This window comes from Patagioenas fasciata, chromosome 6, assembly GCF_037038585.1.
Source record: "Patagioenas fasciata isolate bPatFas1 chromosome 6, bPatFas1.hap1, whole genome shotgun sequence".
In the NCBI taxonomy this organism is placed as follows: domain Eukaryota; kingdom Metazoa; phylum Chordata; class Aves; order Columbiformes; family Columbidae; genus Patagioenas; species Patagioenas fasciata.
In genome coordinates, this window is record NC_092525.1 from 29,408,759 (window position 1) to 29,430,511 (window position 21,753).

General features: G+C 34.4%; 1 protein-coding gene across 1 annotated transcript in view; it reads left to right on the forward strand.

Annotated features, from left to right (window-relative positions):
* Positions 1-20,926, forward strand: part of CDC14A (cell division cycle 14A) — a 60,451-nt gene extending 39,525 nt beyond the window's left edge. Inside the window, 9 exon segments of the mRNA XM_065842646.2 lie at positions 179-409; positions 2,715-2,853; positions 5,514-5,670; positions 8,014-8,129; positions 8,664-8,711; positions 9,750-9,878; positions 10,773-11,033; positions 11,035-11,095; positions 18,610-20,926. Coding sequence (XP_065698718.2) covers positions 179-409; positions 2,715-2,853; positions 5,514-5,670; positions 8,014-8,129; positions 8,664-8,711; positions 9,750-9,878; positions 10,773-11,033; positions 11,035-11,095; positions 18,610-18,639 — 1,172 coding nt within the window. The 3' untranslated portion in view covers positions 18,640-20,926.
* The last annotated feature ends 827 nt before the right edge of the window (positions 20,927-21,753 follow it).

Below are 21,753 nucleotides of genomic sequence, written 5' to 3' on the forward strand. Positions count from 1 at the left end.
AGTTGTCTTCATGAGAATTTTGTGGACTTTTTTTTTTATATCACTTAATGTGTTTATTATTCTGAATAAAGTAGTCAAGCCTTTTTTTCATTCCAAAAAGTTTTGGAGGCAATTTTGATTAGGAGGACTTTGAACTTCATATATGACATCAAATGATTGTTGCTTTATTTTTTAATAGGTTATCCTCTTCATGCACCTGAAGCCTACTTTCCCTATTTCAAGAAACATAATGTCACATCAATCATAAGACTAAACAAGAAAATTTATGAGGCAAAACGCTTTACTGATGCTGGTTTTGAGCATTATGACCTGTTCTTCATAGATGGAAGCACACCAAGCGACAGTATCGTTCAGAGGTTCCTGAACATCTGTGAAAATGCTGACGGTGCTGTTGCTGTACATTGTAAAGGTATATGCGCTTACTTATTTCAGATGGAAGCTCAAAATATTTCAGATTGAAGCTCAAAATAAGTATAAGCCCATTAAGTTTATTCCAGACATAAAGCATTTAAAAAATAATGCTTTCTGATTGTGAAAGTAATGATTCTTGGCTAAATGAATGACAAATATTTGTTATTTTGGTGCACATACAAAGTTCCTTCATCCTACACAACTGCTTACAGTAACTGACAGTCTGTTGTTCATTGTTCTGTTTATTCTTAATATCACTTGAAGGCATGAATTTTACTTGATGGAGGTTTCACTTTTGCATTCTGCTTTCCCAGCATTATGATAATTGACTAGGAAATGCAAAAGACTGAAAGGCTTTCTTTGTGCTTTTGGACTGTTCTACATTTTTCGGTGGGGCATGACTTCCACCCTTCAAGTTAATGTGAGTTATTGTGATGCCAGCATTTCAAACCAGCTTATTTCAGCAAATCAGCCAGAAAATACATAAAACATGCTTAGTCAAGAATGATTAACAAAGGCTTTGAAGGGTTCAGCTTGGTTTATGTTTAGAGTTTTGTAAGGATGTTGTGGAGACGAATGTCTTGCTGATTTGAAAGAAGAATAGCACTATTCATAATTTTTTGCATGAACAATAAACATGCATATTAAAGATAAGTTTATTTGCTAACAAGTTGTTAATGTGGCTAGAACCCAGAAATTCTGGCATTTATAATCTGGACATCTGCTAAAAGACTAAAACAGGAGTAGATTGTTGAGCTCTAGATTTAGTTGCTACAGGAATACAATATACTTTTTTAGGGACTTGGATATGCACTTGCTAAGCTGAAGTATTTTTGATCTTTTGCCTGACAATTTAATAAGCAAATCAGTCTCTGGTGTAGTTTTTTGTTTGGGTTGTTTTGTTTTTTACACCCTTCTAAATAAGCCTATACAGAGTTAAATCAACAGTTAACACAGCTAATATCTTGTCTGTAGCTTTCTTGTACTCACTGCAGAAGTATTCCAGCCACAGCTTCCACACTAGAAATTGCTTGTCCCAGAAGTTATAGAATGGTTTAATGCAAAACATTGCTATGGAAAGATTGTACATTAGCAGGAACTTAAAGAACTGAAGTCTTGGTGGTATGTGCAGTTGGTAAACATCAACTGCAATTTTCAGAGACCATTTTTCTATTCAGATGTATGCTTAGTATAGTACAGCTCTTGGTTACCTTTTTGCATGTGGCATTCCTTTTGCATTTAAAAATCAAACAAGCAAACAAAACCACTTAAGCCCAAAACTCTCTCTTAACAATACTTCCCCTTCTTAAATGAGTCTTCAGAGCTGGTCTTCCAGTATCCAGTTAGTGAATCTCACTATTTGTGAGCTTTTGCCTTCATTCTTTTACCTGAATCATCTTAACTTGCCAAACAGTCACAGCAAGATGTAGTTACTGGTTAAATGTAGAGTTTGTAGTTGCGTGTAGAATTGTCAGCAAGAATGGCTGCTTAGAGAGTTTCCATTTAGATAGCTGTTGGTGCATAACAATAGCTGGCCACTATCAGGCTGTAAAATTTTATTTGTGGGAAAATAAGGTTTAAATGGGGAGACACTTTACTAGTAAATAAGACACAAGGCTAGAAAGGTATTAATTCTTACTCTATAGTGAGAGATTTGTGTGGTGGTAAAAGCTAATTTTTGTGTCTCTCTATTCTCACCTTAAATGCAGGATTGGTTTGTCATTTGGGGACCAGTGGGTTAAGTTTTTTTGAGCTATTGATGTATACAGTTACATGCTGGTCAACATTCATTGCTGTTTATATAGATAGCAGTAAACACTTTTATAGGTTGGTTTTACAACAAAACTGATTCAAAAAGAAAATGCCACTGGCTGAGAAGATATTGCTATCTGTTGTGATGTGCATACCTATTTGCACATTGATTTATAAAGTATGTGTGTTGGCACCTCAAAGGTACTTTTTGTTTTTTACTGGTTTGATAAATATGAACTTTGTATCCAGGTTGGTCATGGCTTTTTATAAATATATCAGACAAAAAAAAAGTTTGGAGTAGAATTGTGCAAGGGTGATCACTGTTGCATGCATTCTTAAACACTCAGCTTTTTAGAAGTATAAAGTATATGTTCTTGCATCTACAGCATTGAAATCCAATTATGTGATGAAAGGGATACTGAATTGGAAACTTTCTTCAAATACTAAGGTGGTAAAAAGCATTGCAGAGAAGTCTTCTCATATTCCACACTTTGATAATTACGAAATGCTGATGACTTGGTATGTGAACACTGGTATTTGTGTTTCTGCAGCTGGCCTGGGGAGAACAGGAACACTGATTGCCTGCTACATAATGAAGCACTACAGGTTCACACATGCTGAAGCCATTGCTTGGATAAGAATATGTCGACCAGGCTCTATTATAGGACCCCAGCAACACTTCCTGGAAGAGTACGTATTATGTATACCTTCCTTGCTGCTAAGAATCAACTGCTTCTCTATATCCTTAGCCATCTTGCACTATTGATAGGGTTTACTCTCTGTCTACTGATGTTGTCTATTACTGCCTGTTGCAAACAATGTGTTTAAGGCTAGTTAATTTGGGATTGAAATCAAACTTCGTAGCGATCATCTTCTCTGGAATGCTATGCATTTTGTCACCTTACAGGGCAGAGAGTCTCAAGACTCTGCATGTTTAGGAGTTACACAAATGTGTCTGGAGTGTAAAGTCCCAATGTGGACAAAAGATTAAATCAACAGTAAGGATTTATTAAAATATTAACGTATTATAGAAAGGATAGACTTTATATACTTTATATATAGCCAATGATGATGCTTCAAAATTCATCATACAATAGTATAAATGATATGATTTTTAATTTCTTGTAGCTAAAGATTAAATAAGTATGTGCTGGACAACTTACGATCTGTCAGATTCCTAGCACAAAGTATGAAGTGTTTCTGATTTGGACCTAATAGTCATTAGCAAAACATGATTGTAACATAGCTCCTTCTCAAAATTGAGTGTATACTTTGGGTTGAGAACATTTCATTTAGAGATAATTTGAATGAGTGATTCAAGGTTTGATCCTGAATGGAAATTAATGGCAAAATCGCACTGGCTTCAGTGATGTAGACATTAGATTTTAATTTCATAGTGCTTTCTACATTGTACATCACTATTATAGTGGTTATGCTCATATTTCAGTGTTGATACCGTGATGTTATTTAGTTGGAGGCATTTTCACTGTTAGGAGAAAAAACATTTTGAGATAATCCATCACAAATTATCTTTTTTCAAAGAAAGACAAATGTAACAGTTCTCCTAGATACTGTGCAAATACAGTAAAACATGCACTGAACTTGCATGTTAAAATCCATAGGATATCAGAGAGAAAAGAGTATTATTGTAATTCATGAGAGACACTGAGCATGAATGAGGATTCCTGTGCATCTTCCAGTGCAGCTGAATGGGCACTCCTTTATTTGAGAGGTGGCCCCCTGTTATTTAAAAGACTGTGAATCACATACTTTGAAACCCTGTGTTCACAGAAGCTAGGGTATACTTCTTCACCTGGGGCTGATGCCTGGATGATGCACCTTTAAAATAACTTGCACAACAGAGCAAACTTGAGAAAGGTAGTAGGTAGTGTGATTAGTAAGTGCAGTTTACTTGAAAGGTAAGAAAAACAAGGCCTGTGTCTTTTCTGTAGGGATGTATACTCGGTTTGATTTTATAGATAAAGATCCTTCACTTTTTTTAATTCATCTGTACATTATTCACAGCTAAGAGCTGTAGGATTGTTCAGTAAGAATTTTCTGTTGTCCTAATGGCAATAGATACCTGTTTTGACAATCAGACAAAATTCAAGCAATGTCACCACTAGTGTCAAAATGGGATTGAGAAGGAAGGAGCCAACATCAGTTGCATCATTCTAATATAAAATGTCTTGCCCTCAGGGCTGCAAAGTTGCCTCTGACACAAAGGAAAAATCTTGCAACTTTGATCTCCCAACCTTCATAGAAGTCAAAGCTCCATCTCTTTGGTTCTTTGAGGTTTATTAAGGGGGCTTTGAGTAGTACTTTTGTACAGACCCTCCCACCCAAGTACGTAACAAATCAGTTTGTTACTGTGAATGCAATTGATCTTGAAAGATCAATTTAAAGGTATTTAAATTCAAGCATGTTTTCTAGGTTACTTCTGTTAGGTGGAATAAGTGGTGTTCCCTATCCCTGTGCCCTTTGCTTCCTCCTTCTCTTGTTGTGTTCTTGGGACACAGTGAAATTTTTCTGAAAGTGCTTACCTTTCCCATTTATTATCAAGCAAGTTTAGGCAGTTGGCTCAGACTACTTGGCTCTTAAGCCTTGCTGTAATATTTTGCTTTCAAACAAAGAAAAAATTCCAGTGAAAGTGTATTCTGATTTAATTCCTCATTCTGTAATTCTCTGATTAGTATAGAAATTTAATTTGGTTGCAGTAATATGACCTCAGTTCTTGGATGGAGCTAGCATGACAGGTACCTATCCAGCAAACTTCCTTATTGAAGAATAATGCAGTCACATCAATAAAAACCTGCTTAGCCCATGTATGTTGTAACTTTTTTTACCACCTGTCTGAAGGATATAATATTTTCTGAAATACTAGAGTCCTGTTCGACTTTACATGATTATGACCACTTCCACTGTGCAGTATCACCACTTCTACTACACATTACATATGTAAAAGCATTACTTCCTGAGTTTTTGTTTTAAAAGCCTTCTAAATACCATTGCAAATTCCTGTTTAGTTAATTTCTTTTCCCAGTAGTATTTTATAAAACAAAGTTTTAGTATTTGTATGATTTGTGATGGCTGCAAATTGTTTGGTGATTCCGGGGGTGATTTTGTTGTTTTTAACCATTGTGGTTTGTATGGGGGTTTTTTGTTGTGTTTGTTTTTTGTTGTTTGTTTGTTTGTTTGATTTTTTTAATGGGTTTTTGAATTTTTTTCCACTTGAAGATGTACAGAAGGTTCAAATGTTGGCAATCTATAAGAGCAGTATGTTTTCATATTGGCTTTTTATGTGTATTGAGTTTTGCTGATATGAACTGATTTTGTTTTGTATCCTAAAGGAAGCAGGAAATGTTATGGCTGGAGGGGGATCTTATCCGAACAAAGCAGAAACAACAAGTAGCTGATGGAAACATGAACAGAGTTCTTTGTGGCTTGAATGACATTTCAATCAGTGACAGCTTGAATAAAGTACAGGACTTGGATCAATACAGGGAGGTAAGAGTTCATAAGAAAACCTTCAAATGAGCAGAGATGGAGCTTATAACTAGCTATAGATAATTTTTAGGTGGCGGGTTTTTTTAGCCTTATATTAGTACTAGGTTTCCTTTTCACAACTGAACTTTTTATGGGTCATGATTAGAACAAATCTTCCCTTTATCAAAAATTAAAGTAAAAAGCTTAGGCTATGTTTAAAACTGCTATAGCTCATTTTGCAAACTTCAAAAGGTTTGCATTATTTCAAGTCATTCTTTCAGGGTTTTCAGTTGTTTATTGGAGAATGGAGGAAAAAATGATCAGTGTTATTCCTGGAAATCCATTTATTCCAAGTTTCTAGCTAATAATGCACAAGTGTATAGCTGTCTATCCCTTTATTGCAATGTTATGGATTACTGATGTCATGTGTACACTTAGCATAAGGACCTTTTCAGTTATTTAGTAGAAGCAGGGACGTGAAGTGTGGACTAAAGTGAACATACTTCTGCTTCTGGACTTGTAAAAATCTTAAACTGTAGTTACCTACAGTATCTGTGAGAAGCAGTTTAAAGGAACCATGCATTTGATTGATCCTGTCTTAGCTCTGTAATAACTGAAGCGCTTTTATGTTGCTGATGGAATCCTTTACTTGATGTAAAAGACCAGGGAGGTAGTGGGCACATTCTTCAGATAGTTATTAGTGTAAATTAAAATAATAATCTATCATGTGATCTATCATAATCTGGAAGAGCAACTTGAATAATTTTCTGTAAAGGTACTATTTCCCTTTTGGAAGTTCAGTTTGTGGCTTGGAATATGTAAAGCTAAATATCTAGATGAGTAGCTGGAGAACATAACTGTGTGGAGATGATCTCTGTGCCTAATGACAGCAACTGGCACAGAGCCGTGTGGATAAAAGTCATGTTTTTGAATCTCAGCTACTACTACAACTTTACTGCTTCTAGTGTCAAGGCAATTTACTTGCAGCTAACTCAACTACCTGTACGCTGTGCAGCAGCTAATGTATAAATTCACAGTATAAGTTCACAGTGCTGCTTTTTTTCTGCTGTAGCTGCCCTGTAATATGTAAATTTCAGTTTTTTACAGATCTCATGTTAAAGTTGTTTAACATTGTTTTCAAAATATTTAACTTATCTCTTTGGGTATTCATTTACCTTTTGAAACCTCATTATACTGGGCTCTCTAGAAGCTCCAAACAAATTAATGTTCCCAGTCCCAAAAATGCATGAGGTCAGAGGACAGAATAGCTACATGCAGTAAATGTTGGGCAGGTAAAGACTTTGAAACAAAATTTATCAGCATTGAGGCTGAATGATAGGTAACAATGGCCTAGCATATCGTTTTCAATGAAATCTAGCTAAAATATTTATATTTTCCTGTAAATAATGCAACGTTTAGACCATTACATCAGTAGATTAACTTCTGTAACCTTACTTCTTCTGTCAGTCCTTCATCTTGGTTAATGGCAGAAACTATTGCTCTGTTTTACACAGAGCAGTGAGGTCACTGAGGCACAATAGGAACTGCAGTACTCCAAACACATACTTGATCTGAGATCAAATGAAGCATAATTGGTATAAGTTTTTTTTCATTTGGCAATTTAAAAAAATCAGTTCTCTTGCTTTGTGTAACTTCCTTATTCCTCTACTACTTAAGATACTGTCTATACTTGATACTTGAGTCTTAAGAGAGTCTATTTTCAGATCAGTCAGAAAATATAAACAGGCATTTAAACAGTGTTGACATACACTTCTAATATTTCTTAGAGTTTATAATATTTTCTGAAGCTAGCAGAAGTAGGATAAAACTGAAATCTGCTCATCCTATATTCCTCACTAAGTTCTCATGGGGAATTTTTTTTCAAAACTGTATTTTTGTAGAGATCATGGGAACTTTTTATTTTGAAAAAAAATTAGTAATTTATGGAAGTTGATTTGTAGCTCCTCTTGCAGGACACACAACTTTAAATTTCTTCCTTGTACGTATCACAACATTGTATTACTGCTTCTCTTTTACACTGATAACTTTAAAAATACAGATGGAGAAAGGAGTTGGAGTTTTAAGTTCTTTGAAGTAAATAAATACTGGTGTTAGACTTGAGCATCCTGAGCTGATTTTGAAGTCACATTTCTGCAAAAAAGCCTCTGTGAATGTCCATTTGTACAGTGACACATTTAATTTACTGGAACTATGCAAAGACAGAGTAGTGTCCTCTGTACACGGAAGACTGTAGATGAGCCTTTTAAATTATAATCTTTGTGAAGGAGATGTTTAATACTATGAAACTGTGCTACTCCTAAGGATTTGATATATTTCCTTGCTTGAATACCTTGTGTTTCCCAGAATGATTCTGAAGATAAAGCAGGTGTGGAAACTCAGAATGGCATGACACAGGGAGACAGGCTTAATGCTTTAAAAAGTCGGAGACGGCCATGTTCTGCTACAACTGGAGCTCTGAGGTAATTAATTCTGAGGTGATTTGCGGTTTTAAATTCAGTCTATTGCTATCAGATCTTGATGGCAAATACATGACCTCATTTAAGGCAGTGGTACTAAATTTATTTAGATATACATCTATTAATTAGCTGCAGATTTGGTTTATGTTTTTTTCTCTGTGTCCCTATTCAGGGTACCTACTTATTAAGTAGCAGTAAAAGACAAAAATATTTCAAAACTTTCAAATTTATATCTAACTAGCATTTTTAAACTTATGTCTCAAACAAAATATTCTTCAATCAACTTGGTTATCTTTCTGTAATTACTTTTCTGTACTCATTATATAAATTTTAAATTTTTCAGCAGCAGTAAAAAATGTGACATTTGAAAATAAACCTGAAGTACTTATCTGTTTAAGTTTAGAACAGTGATTGTTAATGATTCTTAACTCTTGCTAGTCTTGTACTTTAAAGCTACTATGATACATGCAAGACAGTTTCGGGAGAGGGGGAGGGCTTATTTATCTTTTGATTAAGATTCTGCTTTTGTTTCTTTAGGCTGCAAGACATGAAACTGCACACCAGGTCAATATCACAGCCTTTCAGGTATTAACTTTAAAATTATAGTTCTAAATGTGTACCACCTAGGTCTTAAATTCTCAGTGTTCTGAATGACATCAGAACACTGAATAGGAATGGCAGAATTGAGTCTTGGTTTTGCAACCGTTGCATCTATAATATAACATGTAAGACAAAACAGCTGTCATTTTAAAGCATGAATATGGAAAAGAACACATTCTCTTCAGTTTTGTGGCCACCTAGATTTTTGAGATGGATTATTCTAGATATCTAACATTGAAAATGTCTTTTTACCCTTTCTTGGTGTGAAATTAAAACTGCTTCTGCTCAATGTCATTCCTTCTGTGCTTGTAGTTGGGAGACTCGTATTCAAGGTCTTTCATCCTTTAAGAGCTGACCCTGGTCATATTCCCTGCTCTAAGGATGGGGAGAATTTCATACTACTGCAATAGCTATTTGTTTATCAGTTTTTAATAAACTGATGTAGACAGCTCTAATGCTAACCTTTTGGAGTAGTCCAGTGTACCATGCTTAGAACTCATCATCAAAATATGAAGAATTTGGTCATTAGGAGTCCCCTCCTAGAAAGAGCTCTATGTTCTGTGCAACTTTGTAAAAATGTTCTTGCTGTCGTTTGGAAAGGATGATGTTGTTCTCATGAACGCTACAATGTTGCGTGTTTTTTCTACTCATACTGGCTTTGTTGCGAATGCAGAATTATTCTTTCTCAAATTAACAATGTTTAAAACTTATAATCAAATTTACAATAAATTTGATACAAAATGGACACTTAGCTTTGACAAATTATCAAGGTGGAAAGTAGCCTCTAACTGTATAATACGGTACAGCAGGGGAAAATCTTAGGAATGGGATATTTGAAAAGGTTTTTTTGAAAATATATTTGAAAACAGGCAAACTTGAGTTTTTGCTGTGGAGTTCTCAGTACTCAGACTTGAGAATTCCCACTTTTTAAAATACTAGTCTATGTATTAAGACTGTGTTTCTGAGATGTGTATTTCAATTATAAAAAGCTTGCTTCTCACTAGAACTCTGCCCTCCTTTTAGACTGAATACCTCAGGTAGCACAGAAGGATCCATGTCTCCTCTGAAGGCCTCCAAAGTGATGGCAGCTAAGTCACCATCTGCAGAGAGAATCAGCAGAATTCCCATATCATCAGGCTCTAACCTTAAAAGGTTTTCTGCTTCTTATTCTCATTTTGATACAAATACTTACTGTATATTACAATGGTTTTCAACACACATGCAGTCTATGAAGTGCTTGCTGTTCTTGAGTAATAAGGCTTAAATTAAAGTTCCACTAGCCAAGCTTTAGTTGCCTGCATATGAAAAAAAAAAAATCACCAAACCTCAAAACCTGTACTACTGGTATGAGAGTTTTCGTGGGATTATGTCAAGTCAGAAACAGTAGTACACTGCTCAGGTGGAGTTTTTTTACTCATCTGAGTTTATAGAAGTTTTGCAAGTATTCCCACAAGTCTATTCTCAGAAGAATACTGAGTGGTAATTAATGTTTCTTTATGAACCCTTGATTTATTGCTATTTTATTTCATTATTACTATTATACTAAGTAATTATGGATGTTAAATTAAATTTAGAATGATGCATTTTTAATAACTTCTGGGCACAAATATTTACTTGAAGAAAATAACTAACTTAAAGAGATTACAGGACACCCTCTTTTTATTCTCAAATTTTATCATAATAATTCTTGGTTACTTGATTTTGAGAAATGGAAGAGGAGTTCTTAAACTGTTATATGTACACAAAGTACTTCAATATAGATCAGCCACTGGCTAAACCTTTTAACATAATCTCCTGCATGTGCAGATGGTTTGACGGAGATGAAAGCTGGCCATAGTGGTGCTTGAATAACCAAAGGTTGGGAACTCCTGGCAAAGAATTCTGGTTTTCATTATTTGAGAGCTGGAAGATGAACCTGTGTACAAACATGATTTAAGAATCATCTAGGTTATTCATCTAATCGTCTTCTGAATTGTCTTTGTTCTGTATATATCTCTACATACCTTGTGTGTATTTTTTTTTTCCCCGCATGTGTTTTCCATTCAGCGTTTCCATAAACTCCAGACTAGCCAGTTCTCTAGGGAACCTGTATGCCGCTTCAGATGATGATGAGAGCAAAATGACATCATCGTGCTCTAGGACAGGTTTTTCTGTAAGCCAAATCTCCAGCCACTTGAATGGCAGCTTGCTGCTGCCTCACAGAAATAACCATGAACTGAACAACAACTTATACAACAGAAACAGCAGTAGTGGCAACAACCTGAGCAGCCAGAGCAGTTTTCACAGCGCTGTGACAGATGAGTACGCATCAGCCTTCCTTTATGGGCCTTACAACTCCTCCAGCACGATACCAGAGTCAATCAATTCCTGTAAGTTTATAGTCACAACAGCACTTTCAGGCATCTGACCAATGCTTATCTTCCTTGCTTCTGCGAGAACAGCTGTCACAAAAAATCTTAACCCAGCATAATTCTCCAGCTTCCTTTAATGCTTCTGAACAGCACCTTTGTCTGTTACCTTTTTAAGTAATTATCATTTCAGATGCTTTTTTTCCATCTTTTTCAAGAATCTAGATCATGGAGGGTTTGTGAAAATAAATCAATCCTGAACTTGAACTAACACCTTTTCTCATAATGTCTCTTTTCTGGACCTTCTTACCCTTTAGATGATTTTTTTTTTTAATTTCAAATTATCCATAACACTGTTTATATGTGCTTACATATCTTAATCTTCATGTAGTAATAGATTTAAATAAGCCTTTGTATGTATCATGCTAAATGGAAGGTATCACATTCTTAAAGGTGGGGCCCATTTGAAAGGTGAATCCACTAGACTTGAAACCCAGTCATTTTCTAACACCAAATGTGAAGAGTATTTTAGAGTAAGATATTTCTGGTGGTCTCACCATTTTAGCTTTCATTCCTCAACAACTTTGCTGCCTTGGGCTTATTTTGTGTCCTTTTTCTGTGTGAGAGAGTCTGCATAAAAAGGTTCCACAGATAAATTAATGCAACTTGGAAGTGATTCTATACAAAATTCAGGGAAGAGAGACCAATAACTTCAGCTATTTTAGGGAAAAAAATAAACGTTTACCACTATAAAGACAATTTAAAATATCTGGTTTCCAAAGATTTGATATCCTACTAATCATAAAAAATAGTGCAGTGTTTAAGATATTGCCTACAATTAACTGAATCTATCAGCCTCTTTAGTAGTACCAACACTTCAGATTATTTTTAGGTGCTGCAAATAAAATTGCCTTCTTATAAAATTGAGAATATTGCACCTTTTCCATTTTATTACCACTGAGAAATTATTTCAGTGTAAAGAATGTTTGTGTTATACCCGCTACTGTTTCTGAGCATGGTGAGTCCCCTGTCTTAAAAGAGCTAATAACCACATTGCTTGTAATTAGGATGTCAGCCAAAAAGATAGCTCATGGGTTGTATTCTTTTTCCTGAAGAAATGGGGGATCTCCCCTCTCATGAGCACCATTTGTAGCACCATTTACAGCTCAGAAGCCACATGTGTATAGCTTGGGGTATGAATTGCACTTTCTGAAGACAGATGACAGTAGGAAATAAATTTTCATTGTTCCATTGTGGAATTAAATTGCATGTGTGACTGATACCTAACTAGTAAAATGAAGTTAGTCGAGGGCACTTGATTCTGTATTCTTGTAATGGATATTTCCACTGGAAAAGGAGTAGAGTTACTGTGCTAAAATGTGCTCAACCTAAAGCAACTCTTCAAAATTCTTGATGCTTTCACACTCCTTTTGTGCAAATACATTTAGCTTCTTATCCACTACAACTGGAAATAAATGTTCATATTCCATGATCTTAGGATTACTGAGTGTTCTGCATTGAGTTTAAACTTTACTTTAAATATCAGCAGTAACATACTTATAAGGGACTTCTTGATCATTGCCACATCCTTTCAGGTCTTTGAAGTTGTTTTACCTCTTTAATTTGGCTGTGTTTTTGCCTGCTACATGGGATTGAGGTAAACTATGTATAATTGAGATTTTTCTCAAGTTGGATATAGAAGCCATTCCAATTTTCTTATGATGAAACCAGTTCTAGAACAAGAGAACTGTTTTAGTTTAACTAATTTGGTTTAATTCCTCTAGGTGTAGAGATGAGGGGAGAGGTGAAAAGCTGTGTTGTAAGCTGAGGATGTTTGATTTGGGACATGTCCACAAGTCCTTCATTTGTTCGTGAATTCTCATGGTTCTGGAAAGCCAGCCTTTTTAGGTGTTTTTTAGGGGTGTTTTAGGTGTTTCCATCCAACACGCTTGCAGAAATTCAGTCCTCAGGAAGGCTGCAGTTGAGTATACTGGAACCAAAGTCAATACACCAGCAATGGTGACAGCAATCACTCATTTGAGGGGAAAAAAAAAAAAAAAAAAAAAGATAAAGTGTCTGATTTTTTCTTTTTTTTCCTTCCTCTCACCTTCAATATTGTCTCATATTTAATGTATTTGAACAATAATTCTTTGGAAGGTCAATCCATTCCCATTCTTTTCAGTTGTACCTTCTGTGAATGACATTCTGCCAGCAGCAATTTGAAAATTTTTTTCCATACTCTAATTACAGCTGCATATTATGCATAAATATGTAAACCTACATGCAAAGCCTGAAGGAGAAGTAAATACGACTCAGTTGTGAAAATAAGTTGACATTGTTTGCAATAGGCCAAAAGTTAGAGAACCCCATGATAATATAAGTTATTATAGAAACAATAAGCACATTTCCTCAAACAGCTTAAAAGCTTGAATGAAAATGGAACGTCTTTAAAACTAAGAACGGTCATCTCCTTTGTAAAGATATTATAGTTGCCAGACTTCTATGCTTTCACTGTTAAAAATTATTTGTAGCAAAGTTAGTAGGCTTGTTCCATAAGCATAGGCAAGAACCTAAGTAATGGTTGATGCTTTGTTTCTTCTGTCTAGATATTTACAGAATTCTAGGTTAGCATTATGTTTCTATTTAATCTCATAAACCCTCAAGGTTCAACATAATGGAATTGACACAAAAATTCCACAAATATCTGGAAAGAGTGGCTGGGCTTATAACGTCACTGTCTCTTCTAGTATTGTAATACACATTTCGTTCTTAGATAAGGGTGACTAAAATACTTAAGGGAGAAGAGCAAATAGTGTTGGTCCTTGCTTAATTTAAGGAAGAGGATCAGAGCAATTAATGAACAGGTAAACAGCCATCTTGACATCAGAGACAGACTATAGCTATGTGCATCTAGGAAAGTGGGAAATTAATTGTTGTTCCCTTGCAATAAAATTATTATGTGCCTTAAAACAGTCATTTAAATTAAGTAGGTTAGACGTAGTATGAAGTTTTAGGTTGAACAGGAAACATTCTTGCAGAAAAAGTAGCTTTCTAGAATGCATGTTTCTCCTATTTTAAGGTCTTTATTCTTCTCCCTACCTATCTTAATGACCGAGTAATCCATGAAAGGATGTAAGGGTGTAATCTTTGAACAGTGCTTGGATTTATATAATTTGCTGATTAGGAGCAGAGGATATACACAGTCAAATATATAACAGCAAGACCTTTAAATGAGATGCTATACCCAGTCTTTGGAAGAGTGAGGTGAGAGAAAAAGTATTTTATGTATTGTGATGTGGGAAGCAGCATTTCTTAAGAAGAATCATGCCATACAAAGTCTGTGGTAGCAAAATACAAATTCCTGACTTATCTGTAATCTTTTTTCAATATAAAAATGGTTAAAACACTTTTCTGCTTAGAACATGTTTTTTCAAACATGTCCTGAATATTTCACATGCTTCTAAATACGCCATATGGCCCTGTGCCTCTGTCACAACCACAGTGGAGTGCACTAAATGGTTATGTGGTTTATGCACAATTGACTGAGTTGAGTGCACTCACTGTGATGCCACAGTGTTTAAGATGAGTGGATTATTTGATCATTTAGTCTCTGAATGCTTTTTGGCTGATAGTGAGCCTCTGACTTACTGGCTAATACAGATCTATCTCGATGGTGATTTATTTTGAATACAACAGAATTTTTCTTGATAATTGGTCCCGGTCCCTCTGGTTGAATAGACTCATGCTTAAAACCATCTCGCTTTTGATCTGAAGCTTGCTGTATCTCTTTATTATGTCACTGTTATAGTCCTTTATTACCTTATTTTCTTGTCATGATGATATTTCATGCTAGTCATCTCAACTTGATTGTCTTTTGATAACCTCAGTTGGCTCAAAGATCAAACCCTTTACAGTTTTTGAAAATCTTTTTTTAACACTTATTGTGATTATGCTGTTGTATGTTGATGAACTAAAAGAATAGACATGGAATAGGCAACTTGCTATTCTAGCCAAATAAAGTAAATATTTTATTTGCAAATTTTATAAATTGGATGCTTTGATCAAACGATTTCTTATGATCAGAATTTGCAGAAATATTCTTATCAGGTGTCACATTTAAGGTACCACAATAGTTGTAAACACAAATATCACTCTTTAAAATGTCTTTTTTTTAATTGAAGAGTATGTAACTGGGTAGTCTTAAGATGAGTCACCTTTTGCTTCTATAGCTGTCATGGAAACTGGCAAGATGAAAAAAAATTTCAGAAAACTGAGAAGTATAGCAGTATTTTAAAATTCATATACATGATCTTTATACTTGTAGAATAGTTGTTCTTAATAAGAAATTACCATTAATGAACATTGGACAGCCTTTGCAGAAAACAACAAACACTAGTGCATCTTACTGATTGGTAAATCTAGCAGACTCAAGGGACCACTTCAGCTGCGTATGAATTTTCTATAATATATCCTGATTTATTTTAGTGGATCGTGTGTATTCATGATAGTTTTTGCCTGCGGCAACACTCCTGTTGCAACAATGTTTTGGGAGAGTTGATGCACAATTCAAAACACTTGAATTACTTTTTTCAGTTCTCTGGAAAAAGTGCATGTTCAGGTCCTAACAGGCAGCCCCTAATGTGACAGGTTTGTTCTGTCTGAAGGGTTAACTCACAGCTGACTTGGTCCTGAAGTTGAATTAATGCCAGTATAGGTCTAATGCCTAGAGGGATCTGTGGCTTATTTTGGCTTCCCGGAGGCCTTCGGTGCCTCCTACAGAAGAAAAATGATAGCGATCTAAGCAGTTGCTTCAGCATGAACTTCATTAGAGACCATTTCCTGTAGTGAGGCTGTCTATTTCTTAGTTCTTTGTTTAAATGTCTGATACTTGGGTATAAAATGCCAAGCTTGACACTGCATGGGACCACTGTAGGAGTAAACCTTGCAAATTCTACTCAATTAGCTGATTTTATACACTCACCATTGCAATTCAGCAGTCAATTTTCTTTTTTTCCTTCTATTTTTACCTCTTATTTTAAAAAGATTTTGTTAAATATCAGCATATGACTTGCAAAGATGGATTGAGGTTTTTTGTTTTTAATAAAGCTTTCAGAATCACAGGCCATACTTTGAGTCACTGAAAATAGGAAATAGGAATGTAAATTTTAAAATAGAAAACTCAAAAGATTAAAAAAAAATTCACAATTATAGGCTTTGAAACATTACAGTCAATCTCTTTGGACAAAGTGAAGAGACTGAAGAGCAGGAATTACTTAACTGCAGAAGAAAAAAAGAAACCTCCCCAGCTATGATTTAATTTTTCAAAATCAAAAAGTACTCAGTATACTTTACAACAGCTCAGTTGTTATGGCTATCACCATGTTTTTAATAATATGAACTTTATGTGAATAACGTCAATTAATCGGAAAAAAATGCTGCTTAGATCTAATTATTCCCAGTAATCAGAAAAGACTTTGAAGCATTAGAAAGAAATTGTTGCCAGGTGAAGTAGAGCTACGGTGAGGGTGGGAGCACATTGAAAAACATATTTCTCAATTTGAAAATAAATAAAATAAACCCTGCCTACCCATCTGTAATGAAAATTAACAAAACATGCTGTCTTTTTTCCAAGCAATCTGTGCTGCGTGGATATTTGTTCTTTTTTTATGTTGCCATTAATATTTTTCCGTATTTTTATAACTTGGATTCCTAACAACTTTAAGAATTTTACTTTAAACTTCAGAATCTTTAATGTATGGTTTGCTTATTTGTTTATTTAAATTATAAGTTAAAATGCCTGGGTATTACTGTCTCTTCAAGGGCTGCTGTTCGTAGTTCTTTGTCAACTAAGCTCACTGTTCCCAAGATCACCAGAAGTGTAGGGTGCTGTCTGGTCATCTCTCATCTGTCCAAGCTTAAAGTAACCTATTACTGTACAACACATGAAAGTACATTATTAAATGCCATGCATTTTTAATGTTTGTTAATCAGCTTTACTTGGAATTCAGTTTTAAGGGATCCAGTTCAAGTATTGCTCTGGTTAACAATCAAAAAGGTCATTACCCTTAAAATATGCTTCTGAAAATGTGAAAGCTTTGAGGGTCACTAAGAGAGCAGAAGTTTCAAGTGCTTATTATTGAAAGGCTATTCCTTCTGTCTGACTCTTACACATGTAGTAAACGGCCTGAGAAATGCGTTCACCAAAGCTAATAATCCCAAAGCTAATAATTAGAGAATAGAGTGGGGAAAAATAAAACTTCTATGATTACATATTCCATGGTGATTCTGAGCCTATAATTAAAAAAATACTTGTTAAATCTCTTTAGTATTTTCTATTAAATTATATCCTTCATGTTGAATCCTTTCAGTACTAAAAACAGACCCTTTTTAGTCAGTGGTATTAAAATCTTTCTATGCTGACAGCACTTCTTTTTCAACCTAAGGAAATAATATCCACATGGTCTCAGATCTTAAAGATGTGAAAATACATTTAAAAGGCAACTTTGGAAATATACACTGCGAGTTAACATACAGGAAAAAAAGTGGGTTTGTGATATTAGTTAGAGGTCTAAAGGTTTATGTATCTGTTATGCACCACTTCTACTAATAGGTTTCATTATGGACACCAAAGAGCATTTCTGTAGTGACTAGTTAGGAATAGTGGGAAAATGGAAGAGAAGACTGCAGGGTTCTGAGCTTTCTTGGGATTCATATTGTTCTCCAGTAGTTCTCTCTAATTCTGATGAATAGATGCAGTTTTAAAATATGTGGGTTTTTCTTCTTTGCTATTTGTTTATAACCATACTAGTACAGTGAAGATGTAAGACTTTCCATTCATCAGAATTACTTCTGGAACACATTTGTATATGAGGCAATAAAATGTTTGGATGCTGCCTAAACTGATTAAGTACTTTATAATAAAACCTTAGATTTCAGCAGAGGCAGAAATCTAAACGAATAGAGTAGACCAGGTGATGCTTTCCTCTTAATTATACTGACTGTTTGCTAATGCAGATGAACCACTGGCAGTGCTTCATTGGCATCTGGTTTTAGTAGTCATACATAAATTTATTCATGTCCATGATTGTATGGCTGTAGTTTCTTTATCAATAATTAGCTATACCATATGTTTCTTATGATTCTTACGTGAATCAACATCTTTATGCTGTATTTTACAGTAGCACTTTGATTTTCATTTAGGATAAATGGAAACAGTTCAATTACAGTAACTGCAACCATATGTTTTTCCAATATTGTTTTAAGGTGGTGTTTTAAAGAGCTTCTAACAACTTCTTCAATTATTTCTGTAATTTGGTTTGGAAAAGTAGGCATAAATACAGGAAAGCTGATGGACTTTACTGTATCCAGTTTTTGAGTTTATTCATCTTTACCTATGCAGACATACAGATCCCCCTCCAACTCTGTTTTTCTTCTTCCTGTCCTTCCTCTACTCTTAAACTTTAAGTGCAAAATGTGTATTATATACAAGTACAACCTTCCCAGTGAATTCTAATCAGTTTTTCTTCTCTGCACAGTCCCTTCAGTCTGAATGTGTTCAGTACTAAAGCCTTGCTGCTTTGGTGAATCCTGTTGGGCTCTTAAAATTGAAGTTGTTCATGAAGGAGAAAAACTGAAGGAAGGAAGCTGCTCACTCAGAGAAGGAATCTTCAATACAAGATATATTAAAACCTTAACACCAAGAGAAGACTTCTTAACAGGCAGAAATGTCTTGTTAATGACTACTGCAGATGCACTGATGTTGACTTTATGGAAATTATTTTACCCCATGTTATATACAGATTTAAATTTTTAATGTTAAGACAGCCTGAATATATTTCTAATGAGTTTCATTAAGACTTTTATTAACTTGTGTACAGTGTTAAAATATAAAGAGAATATTTTGGTAAGCAATATATATACATATATATATACAGATTATGTAAAAAAAAGTATATATTTTAATTTAGTGTTGTTTACCTCTTTGCTACAAAAACGTGTATTTTACAGAATTTTTGTGTTTATCAAAGATGAAAATTTTTTTATGGACAAGATGGTTTTTCTTGTTAATGGGTCCACTATTATGGCTAAAAGCCTAATCTAATTACTTTTTCACTAATTGGTCTTTTGGTAACTTAATGGAAGTCCGACTAATGAGGGGCTAGTTATCCTACTATCTACTGAAAGCACTTGATACATAGTCTACTTTCCACTTTCAGCTGCTAATGTTTCATAAGGAAACAGTATGAAAGAAAAAGGGAAAATATTTGTTGAGATGTAAACTTAGATCTTACATGTAACCTATATCTTCCATTGCAAAGAGAAAATAATTTATCTGATGATTCAAGTGTACAATTAGTGCTTTCTTTCCATTTGTCTCAAAGGAATGTTTTAACTTTTTCTTTGAAATGTAGAAGGTTAAATTGCTATGCAATATATACTGCAAAAATGAAGGCAGACCAAATTTAAGTTGGTAAGAATCTATATGTACAATGAATTTGGCAGTGCTGCATACTTACATGTTCTTATCTTACATTTGGCAGTATATGTACAGTTTCATTAGCAAAGCATACTAAAGTAAATGTTGGAAGTTTATGAAATTTTCCCTTATCAACTGGACACTTCATGAACTTGAAAATTTGAAAACTATTACTAAACATACAGCTAATGTAACATCCTGTATCACAGAATATTTTTATCAGTAGTAAAGATACTCTTTAATGTATAGTTTAATCAGGTGTGATTAGGAATGAGCTGTAGAATGAAGTGGTATTACAATGAAATACTAGAGATCATGTGTAAAATTTTCAGAACTCTGCAAGTGCACAGTAAGCAAAACAATGTAAGCAGCTGTGAGGACTTGATTTGCCACTGATTTAGAAGACACAAACAAAAATGTATCACCTATGGGTTTCTCTGGTATCTCCAGAAACTTGAAAATAAAACTTGGTTGAATTATGTCACTCTTTGTTTCTGAAGACTTGTGAATGCCCTGCATTTGCTCTACAATTGAAGTTAAGATAAAGTGCCACATTATTTATTTTTTAAAAGATCAGATGACATACTGCTATGGAAGGTTGTACTGAAAGTGTTAATAAGCAATACTGAGAGCAGCTATATAAATTGCTGAATAAAATTTACATGCAATACTGTACTATTTTCACAACTGTGTATATGTAACATATACACACACAAAGTAGCATATGTGTGTGCATATATATACAATATACTGTATATGAATTATAGATTAATGGTAAGGTAATTCTACCTCTTATAAATAATTTTGTCATGTAGTTTGTTATAGTTTCCTTAATAAAATTGTTTAATTTTGAAATGTAGATATATCTACATACATACAGCTAATTGACAATAAAATGCCTATTATTAGCCAGCTTCTTTGTTTCATAGCTTTTTTTTTTACTTACTTTTGATGTAAACTAGTATGATTAGATCTTTAATTGAAGAGTAGCTCTACAAAATAACTTGCTTTCTTTTAAGAAATGTATTTATAAAAAAGTGATGTTGCAAAAATACATTACTATGGCAGGTTTCTTTTATAACTTTTAAACCTTCTTGGGTTTGCTTTGTATAACATCAAGTATTTAATCAATGTGTTGATATTATGATGTAAAACATATATTTTAAAATACCATAATTTAAAAGGTGTCTCTGAACTGAGGAAACTTTTTTTCCCCTGGCTAGGGACTCCCAATAAAGGTGTAATATACCTTCTCTTTTTTGTATGTGCAAGAGGTTTCTTGGTCTCACCAACAGCAGGGTCTTTCTAAGAACCTAGAAGATCATGCTTTCATTTAGCGTTTTATCCTTCCTTCAATTAAAAACTAGTCACAAATAGTTCTAACATTGTCTAACTCTGCTGCTGATTGTCAGCAAACTTGTGTGTGTGTGATTATTTATCTATGGTGTTTAATATTCCTGTCAGACAAGCCTGTACTGCAACAGATGACGTGGGCTGGATGGAACTGCTGCACGGCCACTCTGAAGGAATGGCACAGCCAGGAGTAGTGTGGATGCTTTACAAGTTGCCCAAAATCTACAGTGACAGGCTAATCTAAAAACACAATAAAAGGCTTCTGCCACTGTGCTCAGATAATTAATGGATGTTGAGTTGGATGTGTAGAGTAAATAAAAAGGAAGAACAGCTAATTAAGAAGTTTCTAGTACGTAGGAATCAACCTCTCTCTTATACCTTTTTCTAGACTTGACTCTATTGATTTATAATACAAACTACAGTAAATGCCAGCTAATGGACAGCATATTTTTTTTTGTTCTTAAGAACAACTTATAGCCAGTATTCTGTAACAATCAGCTTCCTAACAACAAATTTGGGGACAGTGAAAGGTCAGGGAGGTCTTTAGAACCTTGTAGTTTTTAAGAAATACCCTGAAATTTGTTTCATATCCTCTGTTCACTTACCCTTGAACTTTACCATGTATGGTGCTTCATATATATCTTCTTATTCTGGAAGAACAAGCTCTACCACATGAGATCTTTAAAAAGAGGTTTGATAAACATGGATGAATGGATTAAATACATATAGAGGTCTCTACTGGACCTACGATTCTGTGGCTAATGCCTTATTGAAACTTTTAATAATATCTTTATGCTTTATGAAGGTTTTTGGTTAGGAAGATATTCTTGTTAAAGATTTAGAGAGTATT